General features: G+C 43.7%; 2 protein-coding genes across 3 annotated transcripts in view; both read right to left on the bottom strand.

Moving 5' to 3' along the window:
* The window catches only part of PHLPP2 (PH domain and leucine rich repeat protein phosphatase 2), a 32,436-nt gene extending 21,950 nt beyond the window's left edge, over positions 1 to 10,486 (bottom strand). Inside the window, exons 1-5 of the mRNA XM_036390123.1 lie at positions 10,347 to 10,486; positions 9,896 to 10,140; positions 4,992 to 5,125; positions 756 to 946; positions 201 to 326 (exon numbers count right to left, since the gene is read on the bottom strand). Coding sequence (XP_036246016.1) covers positions 201 to 326; positions 756 to 946; positions 4,992 to 5,125; positions 9,896 to 10,140; positions 10,347 to 10,478 — 828 coding nt within the window. The 5' untranslated portion in view covers positions 10,479 to 10,486. The remainder of the gene's footprint in view (positions 1 to 200; positions 327 to 755; positions 947 to 4,991; positions 5,126 to 9,895; positions 10,141 to 10,346) is intronic.
* Positions 10,487 to 11,446: 960 nt separating this feature from the next.
* AP1G1 (adaptor related protein complex 1 subunit gamma 1) overlaps positions 11,447 to 17,793 on the bottom strand; it is a 37,878-nt gene continuing 31,531 nt past the window's right edge. For both annotated transcript variants that reach the window (XM_054516113.1, XM_054516114.1), the window contains exons 22-23: positions 17,407 to 17,505; positions 11,447 to 15,335 (exon numbers count right to left, since the gene is read on the bottom strand). In XM_054516113.1, coding sequence (XP_054372088.1) covers positions 15,234 to 15,335; positions 17,407 to 17,505 — 201 coding nt within the window. In that variant the 3' untranslated portion in view covers positions 11,447 to 15,233. The remainder of the gene's footprint in view (positions 15,336 to 17,406; positions 17,506 to 17,793) is intronic.

The following is a 17,793-nucleotide window of genomic DNA, read 5'->3' as shown; positions in this document are numbered from 1 at the left end:
CACAGGTAGAGGAAAAGAGAAGGCTAAGAGAAAAATCTCTGTAGCCCAGAGCATGAAGGAAATAAAGCTGGAAAATGTCCTGGGTACTTTCTCCAGCATCGTAGCATCATCTCTGACTGCAGATCAAGCTTGCATCATAATAACCTTCCTGTGGTGTACCCTGCACCCACATCCAAACCACAGTGTCCCCATGGCCTCACCGTGGATGCCTGCCGGTGCCACCGCTGGCACTCTGCCAGCGTTTCAAAGGAAATGTGGTAGGTCTGAGCTTGCGCTCCAGCAGATGTGAAAGCAAGGGTGTACTGCCGACGTTTCATCTCTTCCACCTGCGGAGGGAGAATTGACAACAGCAGTCTGCCTAAGAGCCAGCAATGACAACTACTTGAAGTCTAGGGTGAAGTATTACTGACCACCAGTAACACTGCATTTTGCCGAAAATACTGCTGTAGTCACTGGAGAAAAACACAGAAGTAAATCCTGCTTAACATATTTCTGTTGAAATGGATACAAGAAGTAGTAATTTCCAGAGAGCCCATGCACATTGGCTACTGCTGTGAAAGCTGAGCAGTGTTTCTTTGTTTTATTAGCCTTCAGACTACTACCTAAGCAGAGCAAGTAGAAAGAGGTTTGGGCACGTTAATGCAATAATCTGTTAAAAAAGCCTACGTTAATCTCTTGTGGGCAATTCCCATCACTACTACATTTCTTCTTCCTTCCCAGGCTACAGAGAACTAAAAACAAAAAAAAAGCCTTACCTTCCCTCCAACGAGAGGCAAGATGTGCATCTTCCCTGCATGGCTGTCCTTCACTGAGGATACAATGAGGCACGTGCCACAGAGAGTGACGGAGCGCTCTGCCCACTTGTGCAGCTGGGTCTTTCCTTTGCGTACGTTATAGACTCCGGAGAGCAGGATGCGATCCAGCTGTTCCACCTGACATGGCTTTTCTGAAGAAAAAGGGGACATTAGCATTTACTGTCCATATGTTCTTCATTCTTATCTGTGAGTACAAATAAAACGGCTCTAACATGCAAAACCAGGTGTTGTAAAGAACAAGCAGACAAACTGCACTCCAAAAAAAAGTCTCATGCAGAGGACAAGCAACATCCTCAGTGCAGGAACAGCGGCTGACCAGCACCACTTGTGCCTCCCAGAGCAATGTTAGAATGGTTGCCATGCATCGTGTTTTTAATCCACAGACCTTAGCAAATCCACATGCTTGCCAAATATCCTTCGTTCAAATGCAACAGAAAAATAATTTTAAACTCTCATTGAGTCAGCTGAAGTCACTGAAATCATTAAATAAGTGGCTTCTACTGGACTTAAAAGGAAGTCCTGGAAAATCAACTACAAAGGAAGTTCTTTCCCTGAAGATGACCATCCTGGTTTTGCCTGAGATAGAATTAATTTTCTTCCTGGCAGATGGTACAAGGCTGTGTTTTGGCCTCAGTGTGAGAATAACGTTGATAACATAAAAAAAATAACACTAAAAAAACTGCTGTTTCGGTTGGTTCAGCAGCGCTCACCCAAGTCAAGGACTTTACAGCGTGCCATTCTCTGCAGGAAGCAGGTGCAGAAGAAACTGCAAGGGAGCATGGTTGTACCAGGTGATCCAAACTAGCAAAGGGGATATTTCCCACCACAGAACACCATGCAGTATACAAACTTAAGGAACTGGGAGAGGAGGGCTGAGCACTGTTAGAGAAAGGGCACTGGTGTGATGAGCAGTGTATTGTGGATCACTTGTGTCTTATTCCTCTCTCTTTGTTATTTCCCTTTTAATTACAATTATTATTAATTTACTTTATTTCAATTATTAAACTGTTTTCAGTCCACAGGTATCATCTTTTTCCCATTCTCCTTCCCATCCCATGGGGGAAAGCAGTGTGTGAGTGAGCAGATGAGTGGTGCTAATTGGGTGGCTGAGGTAAAACCACAAAAGTCCTTTTAGGTGCCAAACCTGGAGCACTAAGGGCAGAGACAGATCTGACCAGAGTGTGTTAAAACAGATTTGCTATAAGCATTTATTGCTTTAACAGTGGCTGGTCACAATATTGATTGGTTTGCTCAATTTTCTTGCACTTGTTCTCAAGGCTGCATTATGTAACACCTTATCTGCTATAAAGGCTGGGTTAAGGTTATGGTGTATTTTGTAATGTGGTCTGTGTGCTCAGCATGGCCCCTACCTTTGTGCTCTGGTGCCATTTAGTGGAAAATATCAATAATGACACCATTTGCCTTTTCTCCTCAGAGAGCCCGCCTAGGGAGTGGATACTTCCCACATCCTCTTTTTCTCCTCCAGGTTAATTACAACAATTACATTTGGGAATTTTTAATATCCTTGGGATGTTGAAACCAGTCTGGTTCCCTATTGCTAGGCATCATGAATGTGGTTCAGGTCTTGTTTAGGGAGAAGCAACTATTTGTGGCTACTCCAACCCTGTGACAAGCCACTGCAACTACTCCGACTGGACTGGAGTCAGACTGCTGCCAATTGCTGCTGTGCTGGCCATACTCAAGGTCGACCATTCAGCTTCTGGAGTCGGGGTTACAGAGGATTTGGAGCCCACAATATTGGGCTGAACTGAAAGAGATACTGGTAGCATATGAAGAGGTTTGAGCTGTTTCAGAGCTGATTGGCACTAAGGTCCAGCTGCTCCTGGCACCCTACTGGGGTCCTGGGCTGGATGTTCAAAATGATGCTATGTGGAGTAAGCAGGTCACACTGATCACACAGCAAGTTTGAATAAGAAAACCATACTCCAAACATTTATCAGGAGCAAACAGTTAACTACGAACTAAAGCTGTAACATTCTTTCTCAGTTAGCAGGATTTTCAGCTTGCCAAATCTAAAATACTGACGTGATGTCCATATCTGGCTGAATTTAGCTGAAACATGCAGTTGTTTATTTACAACAATAGCTTTGTTTCACACACATGACATTTGACATAAGATATCCTTTACTGGTAAGAAACTGTGAGAACCCACAGAAAAAATTGCTTTGATTTCACCAGGCTGAAAGACCAGCCCCATACTTTTAAGAAAACACTATTATGGGACTAAAAGTGGTATCCTACTACTAACTGCCACAGCAGCACTGCTCCAAGCATTACTACGCAGCTGCACCAATGCTCCAGTTTCCCCCTCTGTCCAAAACCATGACACCTCTCCTATGGAGACGGGCTGAGAGAGTTGGGGTTGTTCAGCCCAGAGCAAAGAAGGCTCTGGGAAGACCTTCTTGCAGCTTTTCTATATATAAAGGCAGCTTATAAGAAAGACATAGAGAGACATTTTATGAAGGCCTATAACGGCAGAACAATGGGCCATTGTTTCTAAACAGAAAGAGGGCAAATTTACACTGGACATAAGGAAGAAATGTTTTATGGGGAGGGTGGGGAGGCCCTAGCACAGGTTGCCCAGAGAAGCTGTGGCTGCTCCATCTCTGGAACTGTCCAAGGCCAGGCTGGGTGGGGCTTGGAGAAATCTGGTCTAGTGGAAAGTGTCCCAGCCCATGACAGGAGGGTGGAACTAGATGATCTTTAAGGTTCCTTCCAACCCAAACCAGTCTGTGACGCCACGATTCTAAGTAAAGTTTTTCTGTGTAAAATCCATTACTTCCTCCCTTATGTTCTCAGGTGCAGACTTTGCAAAATTATTGTATCATCCTCCATAGCATTCCCTCTAATTCCTCCCCTACCTTTGAGAATCACTTTGTCAGCATTTGCTTAAAACAGGTCTCCTGAAAACACTTCAACCCTTATCCTTCTTCCTTCATCACTTTCTTCTAAGCAGACCAGACACCCATGCTGACTGAAACTATTCAATTACATTTTCTATCTACTTGGTTCCATTAAGTTGAGTTGCTGTTTGTGAATCCTCGGCAGTTCCTGCTTGACATACCCAAGCTTTCATTTTTTCCTCAGAAGTTCTCCATACCCCTATCCTTGATGCCTCTACTCCTTCCAGCTGAAGTAACTTCCGACTCCCTTGCTCCATAAATCCAGACTAGGCATGTCAGACTTCATTCCATCTGTTACACTCCTTGTTTTGCAAAAAAAAAAAAAAAAATTTATATTTTTATATATATGGTGTATACAGTATCCACGCTGTTTTGCCTGTTCTTACACACAGTTCCCAGACAAAATGGGTTTGTCTCAGATAGCAGGGTGAAGAAGCTGATTTCTTATAAATGCATTTTTTTGACACTGAATAACCAAAAGATGGCTAGCAGCTTAGCCTGGCTGCCCAGATCCACAGTGCAGAAACAATTTTCCATTAAAAACATCTTGTTGTTTTTTTTTTTTCTGAAATGCAAAAAGTAGACAGGTGAAGTACTTACAAGTAAGAAAACAATCTCCTCATTATCTTTCCTCACCCTCATTTCTTTTATATTTCCTGTTTACTTCAGTGAATTCCTTTTCTGACTGCTAGTACCACATGCCCACAGGCCTATGCTTGCTATCTGTGGCTCCTTGTGTATACTGTCTCCTGCCCAAACCAATTCAACAGGCCACACTCCAAAGTCTTGCTTCTGCAATCCAGTGCCCTAGGGTTCTGATGGCAGCCTGCATTATCATTAACCAGCTGGCACCTTCACTCTTCACTATTAAAAGGTTGTGGAGGTATTTGACCAGGAGCTTCCTTGCACATATCCACAAACTTTTTGTAAATACAATCTTCATGCATATCTAAACAGAACTCCCTAAGTCATCAGTTGCAATATTTGAATCTAAAGACAACAGAGCAATCTTGTGCCCTCCTGTGGACCTGTCTTTTCTCAAGTCATGGACAGGATCAAGAAAACTACAGAAGTGTGATTTTTTTCCTAATAATCTTTAAAATGCTTTATTTTAAGAAATGCTTACTGGTGCTGCAGGTGCTTGATGTAGCCCTCTATAAGCCCAGCAGGCTGATGACTCAGGCTTTAGCCAAGCTCCAGCTCATAGTTACAGCTGCAGGAACAGTGACAGTGCACACACACAATTTCTTACCACTGTAAAAGCGAATCATACAGCTGAGATCAGAGTTTGCTGCCTCTTCCTGCATTCTGAGAGGATCATCAAAACCCAACCGAGCCAAGTAGTCATACACAATCTGAAGGGGTTTTTCTGTGGGCTCCAGCCTCCTGTCAAAACATACAAGAAAGAAGTTTGAGAATGCAAAAGAGATTAAACAAGTCTCAGTACAGCTAAAGCATGAGGAATACTGACACACATCTGCTCCTCTGAAAAGGTCTGGCAAGCACAGACTCTTGGGTCTCTGCTCCCTGCTTGACAAGCAGCACTTAAGAACTGCAGCACTTGTGAATTACATTGCAGAAGAGAAACACAGAGAAACAGCAATTAGCATAAGCCACACAATTCATGGTGAATATTTCTATTTCATGATTTAAGGAGCACCAGGAGGAATCCATGACAAGACACAAAACCAGAAATACAAAAAAAAAAGCAGATGGCAAGTAATTAAAAAACCCTGTGTATAATGCCTCAAAAATATAAAAAAAATTGTAAATTTTTCTTCTGAATGCAGCTTAGAGCAAAGCATTTGAAGAATCCTCATGAAGAATCATAAAAAATCCCAAAGCAAACATAAGACAAATTTCCTACTCTCTTCAATTCACATCAGTGGCTAGATTCTTATGCTTTGGCAAGTTAACTCAACCAGTATATTTAAAAGGATGTTTTAGAACTATGGCAGAACACAGGAAGGACTCAGTGGCTAGCTTGAATTAACAGCAATAAGAGAAGGTTCTCCTGAAACATCAGATTTAGTGTATTCAGAATGGAAAACATCTTTTCTGATCCTCTCTTCTCACTTTTTCCAGGGACCCCGTATTGTGATTTTCTTCAATAAAAACAACAGAGTTTCTTGCTAAATTACAAGTTTTATTTTAGGGAAAAAAATATTAGTATAAAAGATTAGGCACTGTTAGGTAGGAGTTAAAATATATGGTAGGAGTTAAAATATATTGTTCCAATAGTCTACTCATTATCCAACGTTAAAAATCCCCATTTTTAATCTAAACATACCTACCTTCAGATTACAGTTACTGGATCTTAATGGTCTCCTCTTTTTTAAACAGGAGTTTATAAACCATGTCACGAAACATTTGAAACTTCCACTTCAATATAAGGCGCAAGGTACTTTTAAAACTATTCTTGCAGTAGAATGGGTCTACTTTTGTTCAAAAGGACTTTTACCACCAATTTTTTTTTTAGTTTATCCCTACTCTGTAAGCACTAACATGATTGTTCCCTGTATCCATGTACTGACTTCACAAAACCGCACATACACTTTAGTTCAGCCCAAACACTTTTCTGTTCTTGGATCAAACCTGCTCTAGACGCATATCCCTCAAATGCGCAAGTCCTCCTGAACTGCATCTTTTGGCAACCTATAGCCTCCTTCCTCTCCTTTGCAGTATTTAGTACACTTGTCTTTTACATAAATCTACCCAGTGATACTGAAAAGCAGTGTTTTCCAGGAAATACTGCATACTAAACCGTCTAGAGCAATCTGCTGCACTGATTTCTCAGTACCCATCACTCCCTCCATTCATGCCCTCCTGAGCTCATACCTTTTAGCCACAGGTTATTAACAGGGCAAACTGAACAATGCAAGTTTACATTTTTTCCTTCAAACAGCTCCTCACCCAAAACAAGATGCTTACACTGAATAACAGTTTCCAGTTTGTAAGATATTAGCCAATAAGTTCTACTGGTTTGTGCATTGCTTTTCTCCCCATGACATCAGAACACAGAACCTGAGGCATTTTGGGCAGGAAGGGCCTTTAAAGATCATCTACTCAAACCATCCCACCATGGACAGGGACATCTTCGACTTGAACAGACTGCTCAGAGCCCAGTCCAACATCTCACTGCAATGAATGACTAATACCTTTGGCAACCAAGCTCAAAATTTTGAAGCATCAAGATAGAATTTGCTAGGCAGGACCTGTTTTGCATTAAACTTTGTTGACTTGCATACATTATTTATACTGTGCGTCTTAATGGGAAACATTTCATTGCTGTATGTACCAAACCTTTTCACTTCTTCTCATATCTTCTTAGGAATAAGAATATTTCTGATTGCTTTTAATTACTATATCAGAGTATTTCACTATTACTGACAGCTTTACAAATGTCATCAAATAATTAAGGCAGGACTGATTTCATAAAACATGCACCATTTACAAGTACCTAGTCATCCAGGCTTCCTTTGGAGTCACCAAGACACATCTCAAGAAGTATAATAACTCAGGTATTACAAGCAGATACATTGCAACTCTCACTTCACACACAGGACCTCTGGATCAGAAGAAGGATTACTCTCAAACAAAGTTTATAGCCTAAAAAGGCAATGTAGCTGATAGTTGGAGAGCAAGCAATGTGGTGTGAAACTGGCATCAGCTCACATTAGAACTGCACAAACTCATCCGGTTCAGAGCTCAACACAATGAGCTCTGAACACTGGCACATGCGAGAACACGTGGCTGTCACAGCAGCTGCAATCTGGCGCAAACAGCCCATGACATCCTCAGCGGTATCACACATCAGGGACTGAATATTTCATTTGCTCACAGCAGCTCTCGGGAGAACAGGTGCAAAGGCTTAAGGAGACAGAAAAGCCAAAAAGAAGGAGCAACAGTTTCAGTTTCATTCCTGTTGCAACTGTAGCTCTCCATAAGTAAGGGTCAAGTTTTCGCATCTTGGAAGCTAAAATTTTGGTTGCGAGCGGTATCCAGAGCAAAGAAGGTATCCCTGCAATTCTCGTTTAACCCTTCCCTCTGCAGGAAGATATAATTTCCAGATATGAATGGATACAAGCATAAAAAAAGATTCTGGCTAGGAGAAAGCTCAAGATCCTTGAGGTGCATTGTGGAGAAGAAAAAGTTCTTCCAGAAACTGACTTGAACTCATAGAATTGAAAAGGAAACAGAATGATCACAAGGACATTGCTGAATATTTAGACTGAATACATAAAAGAGCTTCTGCTATTCTTCCATGCAGCTTTCAGTCTTCCAAGCCAGGTGCCAAACCAACATCTGTGATGCTCTGGAAAGAAAGTCACCTGCTGATATTAAAAGGGCGAAGAATTCAGAAGCTGTCTGGGAGACGCATGTAGTTATGGTAAGATGTGATCAGATATTTAACAAAGCAATTTGTATAATGAACATGTTATTAAAGTAATTGGTAAAGTTTGTTTGAGGAAGGAATTATCTCAACGGGGCATGAGGATAATCTTGGGCACTCTGTCATCTTCCTGTGGACATGCAAGTAGATACCACTGAGGTCTGCTTCCTGCTACTAACACAGGGGTTAGTGAAGCAATACTGGTAACTCCTGCTTCCCTACCAAGAACCGCTCCAGTGGGAAGTATTTCAAGGATCTCTCCTGTGACAAACACCTTCTGAGAATTACAAGGAATAGACACATCATAACCAAGAACTCTTTACAAAATTTATGACAAATCTTAGCCAAGTCCTAGACATACCAAGAGGTAAAAGGAGTGGGAAGTAATAATTTAAAGCTCAGGACTTGCTTCCAAAAGGCTGGCAGCAATTTGCTGCCAATTTCCTAATCAGTGCAAAATCTGCAACAAATCAAAGACAGGCACAGCTAGCTAGCATGAGAAGAGAGGCTGAAAAGAATTCAAATGCAAAAGCCACTTCAAAAGTTAAATAAAGTCAAAATGTATCTCTCTGAACACATCTGCAACCTTTACCTAAGCTTTTTCAGGATCTGCATGAAAGGCTCTGCCCTTCCTTAAAAATGCTGAAAAATCTGCTTGCTATTAGGGTCCTAAACATGGCAACTTCCTTACAAATTTTTCAAGCAAGAAACAGAGGTTTCCAGCTGCCTCAGTGGCAGTGTTCAAGTGTCCATCTGTTCTCATACAGCATTTCTAACTAATCCATCCCTAATTCCTGTAACCCTGCAAATGGTTCTAATCAACCTTTTCCAACAGTCAGTTTTAAACAAGTCCTGCTCTCTCTGCATCTCCCACCACCAGCATTCCCACCCCATTACAGAGCAAACATACATGAGAGTTTTAAGAGCTGTACACATTTGACCTGTAACCTTCATTTCACATCAAAAATGCAGCTACTAGATCTGTTCAAAATGCATTGTATCTACTGCTTAGCCTTTAAGTAAGGAGACCACAGCAATTATTTGCTCCTGAGAACAGGAGCAGCAATTTTTTATAACTGAATCTTAAGTCCAGAAGAATCAGTGCAAAGTTTAAATCCTAACAAACTGAATGGGAGCTTCTAAACCTAGAGGAGTCCATTACACACTCACAGAATAAAGTTCACACACATTAAACCCTGAGCCATCTATTTTCAGCCTAAATTGACTTCTGGCATAAAACATAGCATCTGATGCTTAAGCCTTCTTTATACAACCCTTGCTACAATTTCTGTCTGCCTTTAATTATTTAGCTGGCAACTCTTCTCAGCGAAAAAAATTACTCACACGTAAATATTAAATTACATAACTGTGAAAGCACCTTACTTCTTTTGCTGAGTCAAAGTAACTGTTTACAGCCTCTTAAATAGATTAGGTTGTCCAGAGGCTAAAACCTCCATAACACAGAACATAACAAAGGAATATATAAACAGGTGTCTCTACTCAGAAAACGAGGACATATTTCTGGCTAGAGCAACAGTCAAACCCTCCTTGTTAAAACACATAACTACGAAGTGTGTAACCTCTATTTCACCACCATCTAATTTTTATGAAGTGCATGACTCAAGGCTGTACCTGACTGCCAGTTACTACCTCTGCCTGTTCCCTACCTGCCCTGCCAACAGGCATAGAGACACGCTGAACAACAGCCTCGCAGACCTATACAAAACATTTCTCAGTCAGGTTTATCCTTTCTCGGCCCTCACCTGACCAGGTCTCCATGAAGCTGCAAAAAGAGGTTTTTCCTCCCTTCTCCGTCGCAGATCTCCGAGGCTTGGGTGTCCACTGTACAGAGGACCAGGCGCAAGTCCGAGGGAGCCGCAGCCGCTGAGTCTCTTCCATAAACATACACGCAGCCTCGTCCGACGTCCCCTTTCAGCCAGATCCTCTCACGGGAGCCAACCCGACTCCTGCTCTGGCAGCTCCTGCTCCCGGTGCGCTTCACGTTCCTCTGCAAGGCAGCCCAGACCGAGCGTCAGCACCGCCTGCGGCCGCGCTCCGGCCCGGCCCCGCACCGGCCCGCTCCGCACCGGCAGCAGCCACTGCCATGGGAAAGACCAAGGTCGCAGCGGGCAAATGTCTCCCGCGTCCCGCAGCCGACTCTCCTCCACCCCACCGAGTCGCCCGGAGCGGCGGAGGCCTCGGTCCCCTCCTCACCTTCAGCACCCGGATGCCGCCGCGGGATCCGGCCCGGCACCCCCGTGTGCCTCCCGGCGCCGCCGCCTCGTCCTCCTCGGGCTCCTGCGCCTCCCTGGGCCCCAGCCCCGCAGCCGGGCCGGCCTCCCCCATGGCCGGCCGGACCCACAGCCGGGCCTCCGCGGCGCCGCCCCGGAAGCGCACGGGCCGTCCGGCCCAGGCCCCGCCCCGGGCGGCGGCACCGGCGGGCAGCGCTGCCCCTCCGGAGCCGCTCCGGGCCGGGCCCCCCGAGCTCCGTGCCCGCCTGCGTCCGTGTCTTCCGCCAGCGAGAGGTGCCCAGTGCGAGCGGGGAAAAGGCACAGCTCACAGGAACGCCGCAAACGCACCTGTCACCGCTCGCCCCTCACAGAGCTCCAGCGCCGGTCGCCGGTCACCCGCGGCTGGAGGGACGCTGCTCAGCAGCACAACATGCTCCTGCTGCCCTGCAGGTCCAGCACGTAAGCTCTGCCAGTCTTAACTAGTGGCTGCTACTAAGAATGTCAACAACTACTAGAGACGTCATAATCTACAAATGACATCATCATGACAGATTGCAAGAATTTGAGTATGTTTTAGGGCAGCCACCGCTTCTGCCTCAACAGGATCAAGAACATTTAAAAAAAGCCTCCCACCTTCTCCACAGTGAAATTACAGGTTTGAAAAGACATGAAAGGTCATCTAGTGAAATGTGACCGTGACTAGAAAACACAAAGCAGGCACACGTGGGGACAGAGATATGGTGACAATCCTTGTCCAAGAGCCACATGGAGTATGAAAGGGGTCTTTTAACAGGCTCCAAAGCAGGCCCCAAACATATTCCTTGTGTTCAGATCCCACCACACCTTTCTAGCATCTGGACAAGCATTGGCTGCTCATAACTAACACGCTCTCTTCTCAGGCTGATATTCCACAGGAATTGCTCAAGTGTTTTGCAACTGTCCAACCATCTTGATCTCCAAAATTTCCTGTAAAGTTTTTTCAAAACATGGCCTTACTATTTTGTGTCATCTGATGTTGCCACGGCCAAACATTAAGAATCAAAACATTCTATCCCACTGTATTGGTAGAAAGCAACAAGGCAATTTTAAATCATTAAATATTGACTCATTTTATTAGTCACTTCATAATTTGTTTCAACCAAAAGACAATACACACAGCAGAAGTCTAATGCATCCCATGTAAATGTTCACATCTGTTAAGCTCCTCACTCACCTATGACTCAGCATTTACCTAAATTTTTCACATCTCAAAAATAGGTCTCCAGAATTTCAAGTGCCAACAGGTGCCCTGCCTCAAATGGTATGTTTTTCACTTTAAATTTGATGGGTTTGTTGGGGGTTTGTATTTTAGTAGTTTTTTGTTTGCCTTTTTTTTCCTCTATACTGTCAAAGAGGTGGGATGGGGCTCTGTGTAAAATTTAAATTACAACATCACGAAAGAAAAAGGATATACAGGAGTAGAGTGAAAGTTAAAAGGGAAGCAGTCCAGCAGCTCCTTCCCTCACAGCCTCCAAGTAGAAAATAAACACATAAAATTGCACCAGCATCACTGCTGCTGCAGCTCACAGCTAGTACCAGCCTTAGGCAAGGCACTGGTACCTTTCCCAGCTGCTTCAGTATCTTCTGAGTTTTAGATCCAAGGTACTGTAAAGACAGTCCCCTCACTGCTATTGCTTCAATAAGTTGTTCAAGGCCATATTTTGTGCCATCAAGACCTGGACAAAGTCGACTCTTAGGACCTCTCCATGTCTTCTCCCCCTTCAGGCCCATTATGGCCACTATTGTTTCTGTCATTTTTTGACTGAAAATACATTCACTTAGAAAAAGACATCCAGTCTCTCCCAGTTCCAAAGCCTCCCATGCAGATACTAGTAAGATTAGCCATGAAGTCCATATCTTGCTGCCCTTATATTCCCCTTACACCGAAGCAAGGAAAACGTTGACCAGACCCTGTAATTGTTGCATTCAACCGGCGGGAAGAGGACTCAGCGTGTGCTTGGAGTGCCTCAGACGTGCGAGTACTCTCCAGAGGAAAACCACAGCAACAGCACAGAGCTTGGAATGCACATGGGGGTCAAGGAGCAAGCAGCATTATCTGGTATTGCAGATAGGGGAAGGTGTGAAGCCTGGCCTTCCTTCTTGTGTAATGTCAGCATCCATCCCTTAGTGAGGAGGGGAGAGCTCCAAGGACAACTGGAATGTTTGGCTGCTATAGAGGAGTACTTCATAGCCAAGGGATGGCTTCCTGCAAAGTGTATTTTGGGTACACACTGGCCTCCTCCTGCTCGACTCAAATACAGGACAAAATGCCCATTTCCCCACAGACACAGTGCAAGGGTGGCTGAAGGAGCCAAGAACACAGAAAGAATTCACCCCACAAGCTTACCAGAGACAGACAGCTGCTCTAGGGGACAGAAAACAAGCATGACGAGAGGGACAACATACACTGTTCCCAACTCTGCTGCAACAAACTGGCCAGGCGAGAGACCATTTTCTTCTTCCTTCCCATCTAATTTCCTGTACCAGTGCTCTTTCCCAGCAAAACCAAAGGGAGAGTGAGGCATGCTGGCTTTCAGTACGAGTGATCATGTACAACTCTGTGAAGAGAATGGTAGAGCTTATGAGGAGTTCAGGAACCAAGGCAAAGACTTCCCATTAGCTTTTTATCCATAATGCTCTCAGAACTCACTGGGGTATGGATTTAACACACTCAGTCTTCAACACTGAGTATTAGCTAGTGGGGCAATGAATAACCACAACTGCAGTGAAAACGATTAAGCTAAATGCTCAGCACCAGAAATGGACCTGATTCAGCCATTTCCTGCAAAACTGCCTGTTTCATGATGCTTCCAGCTAAGCACAGGATAGATCTCTCCACTGATAGCCAAGGCATGACCCTACCACAACCCAAAGTTAATTTTAAGGAAATCATATATTGTTCTTCTAGATTTTATAACCCTACTGATGCCAGTTCCAGGAAAAAAAAAAAAAAAGCTCTTTGCTAATCCAAAGGCCCAAAGCAGTTCAATCAGTTCAATCAGTAAGGTAGCAAAAATACCCTTCAAGAGAAGATCAATTTACTCCACTACACATGGACCAGCACTTAAATTAGTGTCAGTCCTACATTATATTGCTTAATGCAGTCAAGACCAGACCAGACTGAACAACACTCAGTGGCCTCCTGCTCCCAATTCAAGGGCAGAACAGGTCTTCAGTTTTCCCTAAGTACACTGTGGATCACTCTTGCAATATTTTTGGCAAGTTCTGGAGCCCAGTGTTAGCACTTCTGTGGACACAAGAAGCTATGTCTAAACTTGTGCTCACAGCACTCAATGATTTGGAAAGCCCTAAACCAGAACTGAAGCAGAAGTGCCGAACCTTCAGCTTACCAGCACATTCAAAAATGAAGACCTAAGATATATCCTAAAGAGCACTGAACATCTGGAGTTTGTCACACTGTGCTCTTGTCTGTCTTACACATCACCTCCTAAAGACTGCCCAGAACTGCACCACCTCCCAGGAGTTCCTGCAGGGACATCCCTGAACACAGATTTCTGTGAGCTCAGAGGGGTACCAACCAGATCTTGCATCTCTGGATCCAAATACTCAAACAACTGGCTTCCGTTCAAAACACAGCTTAGTTACTTTCAGTCTGAATGTGAACTGGCACATTAATTCTGAAAGGGGAGCAAGGATCAACTAAGTAAAAAAATGGGAAAAGGTCTCTTTAAACTGCATGGTCTTTATTTCAGTGCCAATATTACAGATACAACACAAATATCCCAGTCAGAAGTAACTCAAATGGAACCCAGGGGGTCTACAACAGGCTCTGGAAATAAAATTGGGGAGAAGTTCTGGAATAACCAGGAAGAGCAACTTTGCAGCATAGTCTGTGATGAGTCTCCCAGCAGGAGCAAAGCCCTTGCCCAAAAACTGATCTACAAAATTGAATGTGTCTTTTCTACCCATAAACCACAACTAATAGGTTGAAAGACTTTGAAACCGTACGTGGTAGAAAACCAGCTGCTCCTTTTATCTCTACATCTCTCATAACTCACTTCACTTTCTGGGGAAGCTACAGAAGACTCTGAATCTGCATGACTGTGCCTACTGATGGAAGGAAAGAAAATTCAGGTGTAAGGGCTTCATTTTCAAGTACAGCACCGAAGCAATTTTACCAACTCTTACCAGCACCTCTTCTCCTGCACTGTGTTCCAGGTTTGCAGATGAACTCCAAAGGCCTCACTTGCTCTTGGTATGCAGCACATAACTAAGAAGTGCGTGTATACAATAATGCACTGAGTAGGTCATAAGAAGCCTCCAGCCCCTTAAGACCTAGGGGATACAAGAAGAAAGACGAAGGGCAGCCTGGCATTCCCCAAGACCCCATCTGAGTCCCAGATGAAAATGTGTGAAGGAATCCAGCTAGAAATGAATGACAACACGCCTTACCCACCCCAGGGAAAAACAGACAGCAGAAAGAAGGAGCAACTGCTCACTTGCTGCAGAGAGAAGAAAGTTTCCCTGCTAGAAATTCCAGACTTCTCTTCCAACCAGGCTGTGTTCCTTTTTGAGAGGGAAGGAGGGTGGGGAAGGGGAGAAGGGAATGTTGCTTCTGGCTGTGAATGCATGTGTGAGGGAGTGCACAGTAGCCCCCACAAGCCACCAGCCTCATCAGCAGAGGAGAGGAGATTAATCTTAACAGATATGCTTCAAAGTCAGCAATCACTTCAGGAAAATTCCTCCTCATCAGCAGGTCTCTTTTGTTCCCCATGCCCATGGTGCAGTTTGGGGGATTGCCAAGGATCACAACCTTCTTCCCAGAGTTCTTTTGATTGGGTGGGATGAGAGTAAGAATGGTGCCAGAGCCTCATTGCCAAGACTGAGGGGGGAAGTTGTTGACTTCTGCTAGATCCTGCATTGCTGAGCCCTTGTGATTATATGTCAACTTGATCCGCATACGTAGTTGTTGCTACAAGAGAAAAGGGGGAAACAAAAAAACACAAAACAAATTCAGGTCTTCATTAAAGGTCAGAGACTCCCACCTCATCCAGTTCCTCTCCCCCACCCCACAAATACTCAACACTGACTTTTCCTGAACACAAGAGCGTGTTGGTGTGTGCAGGGTGAGCTATGACACTGCAGATAAACGCTCCATCTGGTGGGACATTCATCGGTCACTGTTGTTCTCAGACCAGGTACAAGCTCGTAGAAAAGTTACAGCACAGCTTCTACCCATGTTTGTGTCTGCACTGGCCCTGCTCTTGCAAGCACTGAAGTCCTTAAATACAAAATTAACCTCCTTGAAATTCCAGTTAACAACAGAAAAAAGCAGGTGGCAGATCTGTACTCTGTTGCACTGCACTTGGGCCTGCAGGGAGAGATGGGCTGTCCATTCAATGCAGCAGTCTGACAACTTCAAGTACTGCACAGCTCAGCAGCACTGTGAAGGATATAGCCTACGAAAGACTGGAAAGAGAATCTCTAAGAACATTCCCTTCTGCTGTAACTAAATGATGAAATAGCTCAGAGATCGCTTTACACTGTCATTTGGCTGTCACTCAGATACCAGGGGGCCCTTAAAAACAGCTAGAGTACAGCATGCTCCAGTTAGGTTCCCTATTCTCTCTCTCAAAAAATCCAAAAATAAAAAGCCAGAAGTTGATAATTTCTGTCTATTTTCTCCACACCTACAGGCAAATACACAAAAGGGATAGCAGAGGGAAAAAAGGAAGACAGTGACTGCTTCAACAAGGCTTAGGATAAAGAAGTGATGCTCTATGACTAATAGATCAACATCACTGTCACTTTTTGGTTTATTTGTTGTTTTGGAAAACTAGCCATTAGTTTCAATCCAGCATGATGGCCTTATTTTGCACCTCTGTACTCTGAAGTGTTCCTAGGAGTTGTGGCATTCCTACAAGAAAGCATGCCACTACCCTAGCTGTGCTTCACCTTGCAGGTCCCATTCTGGCACATTACAGGAAAATACCTAAACCCTTCAGAAAGTAACTTTCAAGGTGATCTTTGAAGGGTGCTCTACAGCATCACAGAGAAACTGGTAACAGATGTATATAAGACACAAATAATTAAGTCTTGTGGCTTAATATAGGCAGAGGTGAGCAGACTACATGGAAATAGAGGAAGATGCATGGAAACCACAAAAACTATGTACTAGAAGACTGACATTCAGTGAAACTTGGGCTGAAATTTGTGATTTTTTTTTCCTCGCTTGCACATCAACACAGCAGAAACACTTTACATCTACAGCACTACATCAGTTTTAACCTATGAAAAGCTTCACATGTTTTAAGTTCCTAGAGTCATTTAGGGTCATAAGGCTGTTTCAAAGAAAGAAATATGATCTCAATTTTATTTTTCTTTCTGATGCCATCTGAGCACTTGCAAACCCTCTTAAGGAGGAAATGTGGGCCACATCCCTCCCTCCCCTCAAGTCTGTTGTGTCCCAGTCTTGAAGCCTGTCCCTGAAGGCTGTAAAACAAATGGAATTACAATTACATCACTCCTGAAGATGCTTTCCATCAACTATTTAAAACTACACTCATCACATTAAAAACAAATGAGACTACTTAACAGACAATTTTAAGAATATGAATCAAGCTGCTTTTTTGTGTAAAAATATTTCAATAACACCACCACAGATAGCAAGAACAAATGCTGAATATCTTTATGTGTCAAGATGCTTGCCTTCCAAACATTACTTTTACAACCCATAGAAACACTAGGTTAAGCTCCTCTGGCCATTTGAAAACTTAACCACTGCAATGCAAGACATGAATGACTTCAAGATAGCAAAGCTATTAAACTGTTTTAGCAGTATAACCAAATAAAGACCAAACCTGCGTCCATAACCTCCTGTGTTTTTCATAACTTTTTCCTAACTCTAACTGAAGTGACTGCCATGAAAAATGTATCATTCACTACCATTACTCCCTACCTCTCATCAGAGATGCACCCCTGACTGGCATTAAATGAATGATTACAAGACAGTATCTTCAACAATTCTTCTTGGAATCACTCACCTTCTGTGGATTCAGGACTTTAATGACCTGTGTGATGGTCCCAGAATTAAATGCAGGGATGACACTGCTGCTGGGAGACAGAAGCTGCAGCTGGAATGTCTGAAAACAGGGCAAAAAAAACCCCAATTTGATCTGTAATCAAGTAAGAAGTGACTTGTTTGCACTGAAAGGAAGCAAGGAAAAGTTCAGTTTCTGGCCCTGAATAATCAGTTCTTGTATTCCCTATCTTGTTGTTCCCTAAGAACAACACACTCACTGGCCCACCTGCTTTCTATGCAAGTAGGATCCAGGTAACAAAAATAATAGGAGCTGAGGGCTTACTGCAGTGTACCAAGACCAGCAGCAATGCTTGCTTCCATGTGTTGCACTCAGAGGAACAGTCAGCAC

Source organism: Molothrus ater, chromosome 12, assembly GCF_012460135.2.
Source record: "Molothrus ater isolate BHLD 08-10-18 breed brown headed cowbird chromosome 12, BPBGC_Mater_1.1, whole genome shotgun sequence".
NCBI classification, from domain to species: Eukaryota; Metazoa; Chordata; class Aves; order Passeriformes; family Icteridae; genus Molothrus; species Molothrus ater.
Note: the sequence above shows the minus strand (reverse complement) of the source record. Positions and strands in the feature narration are given on the sequence as shown.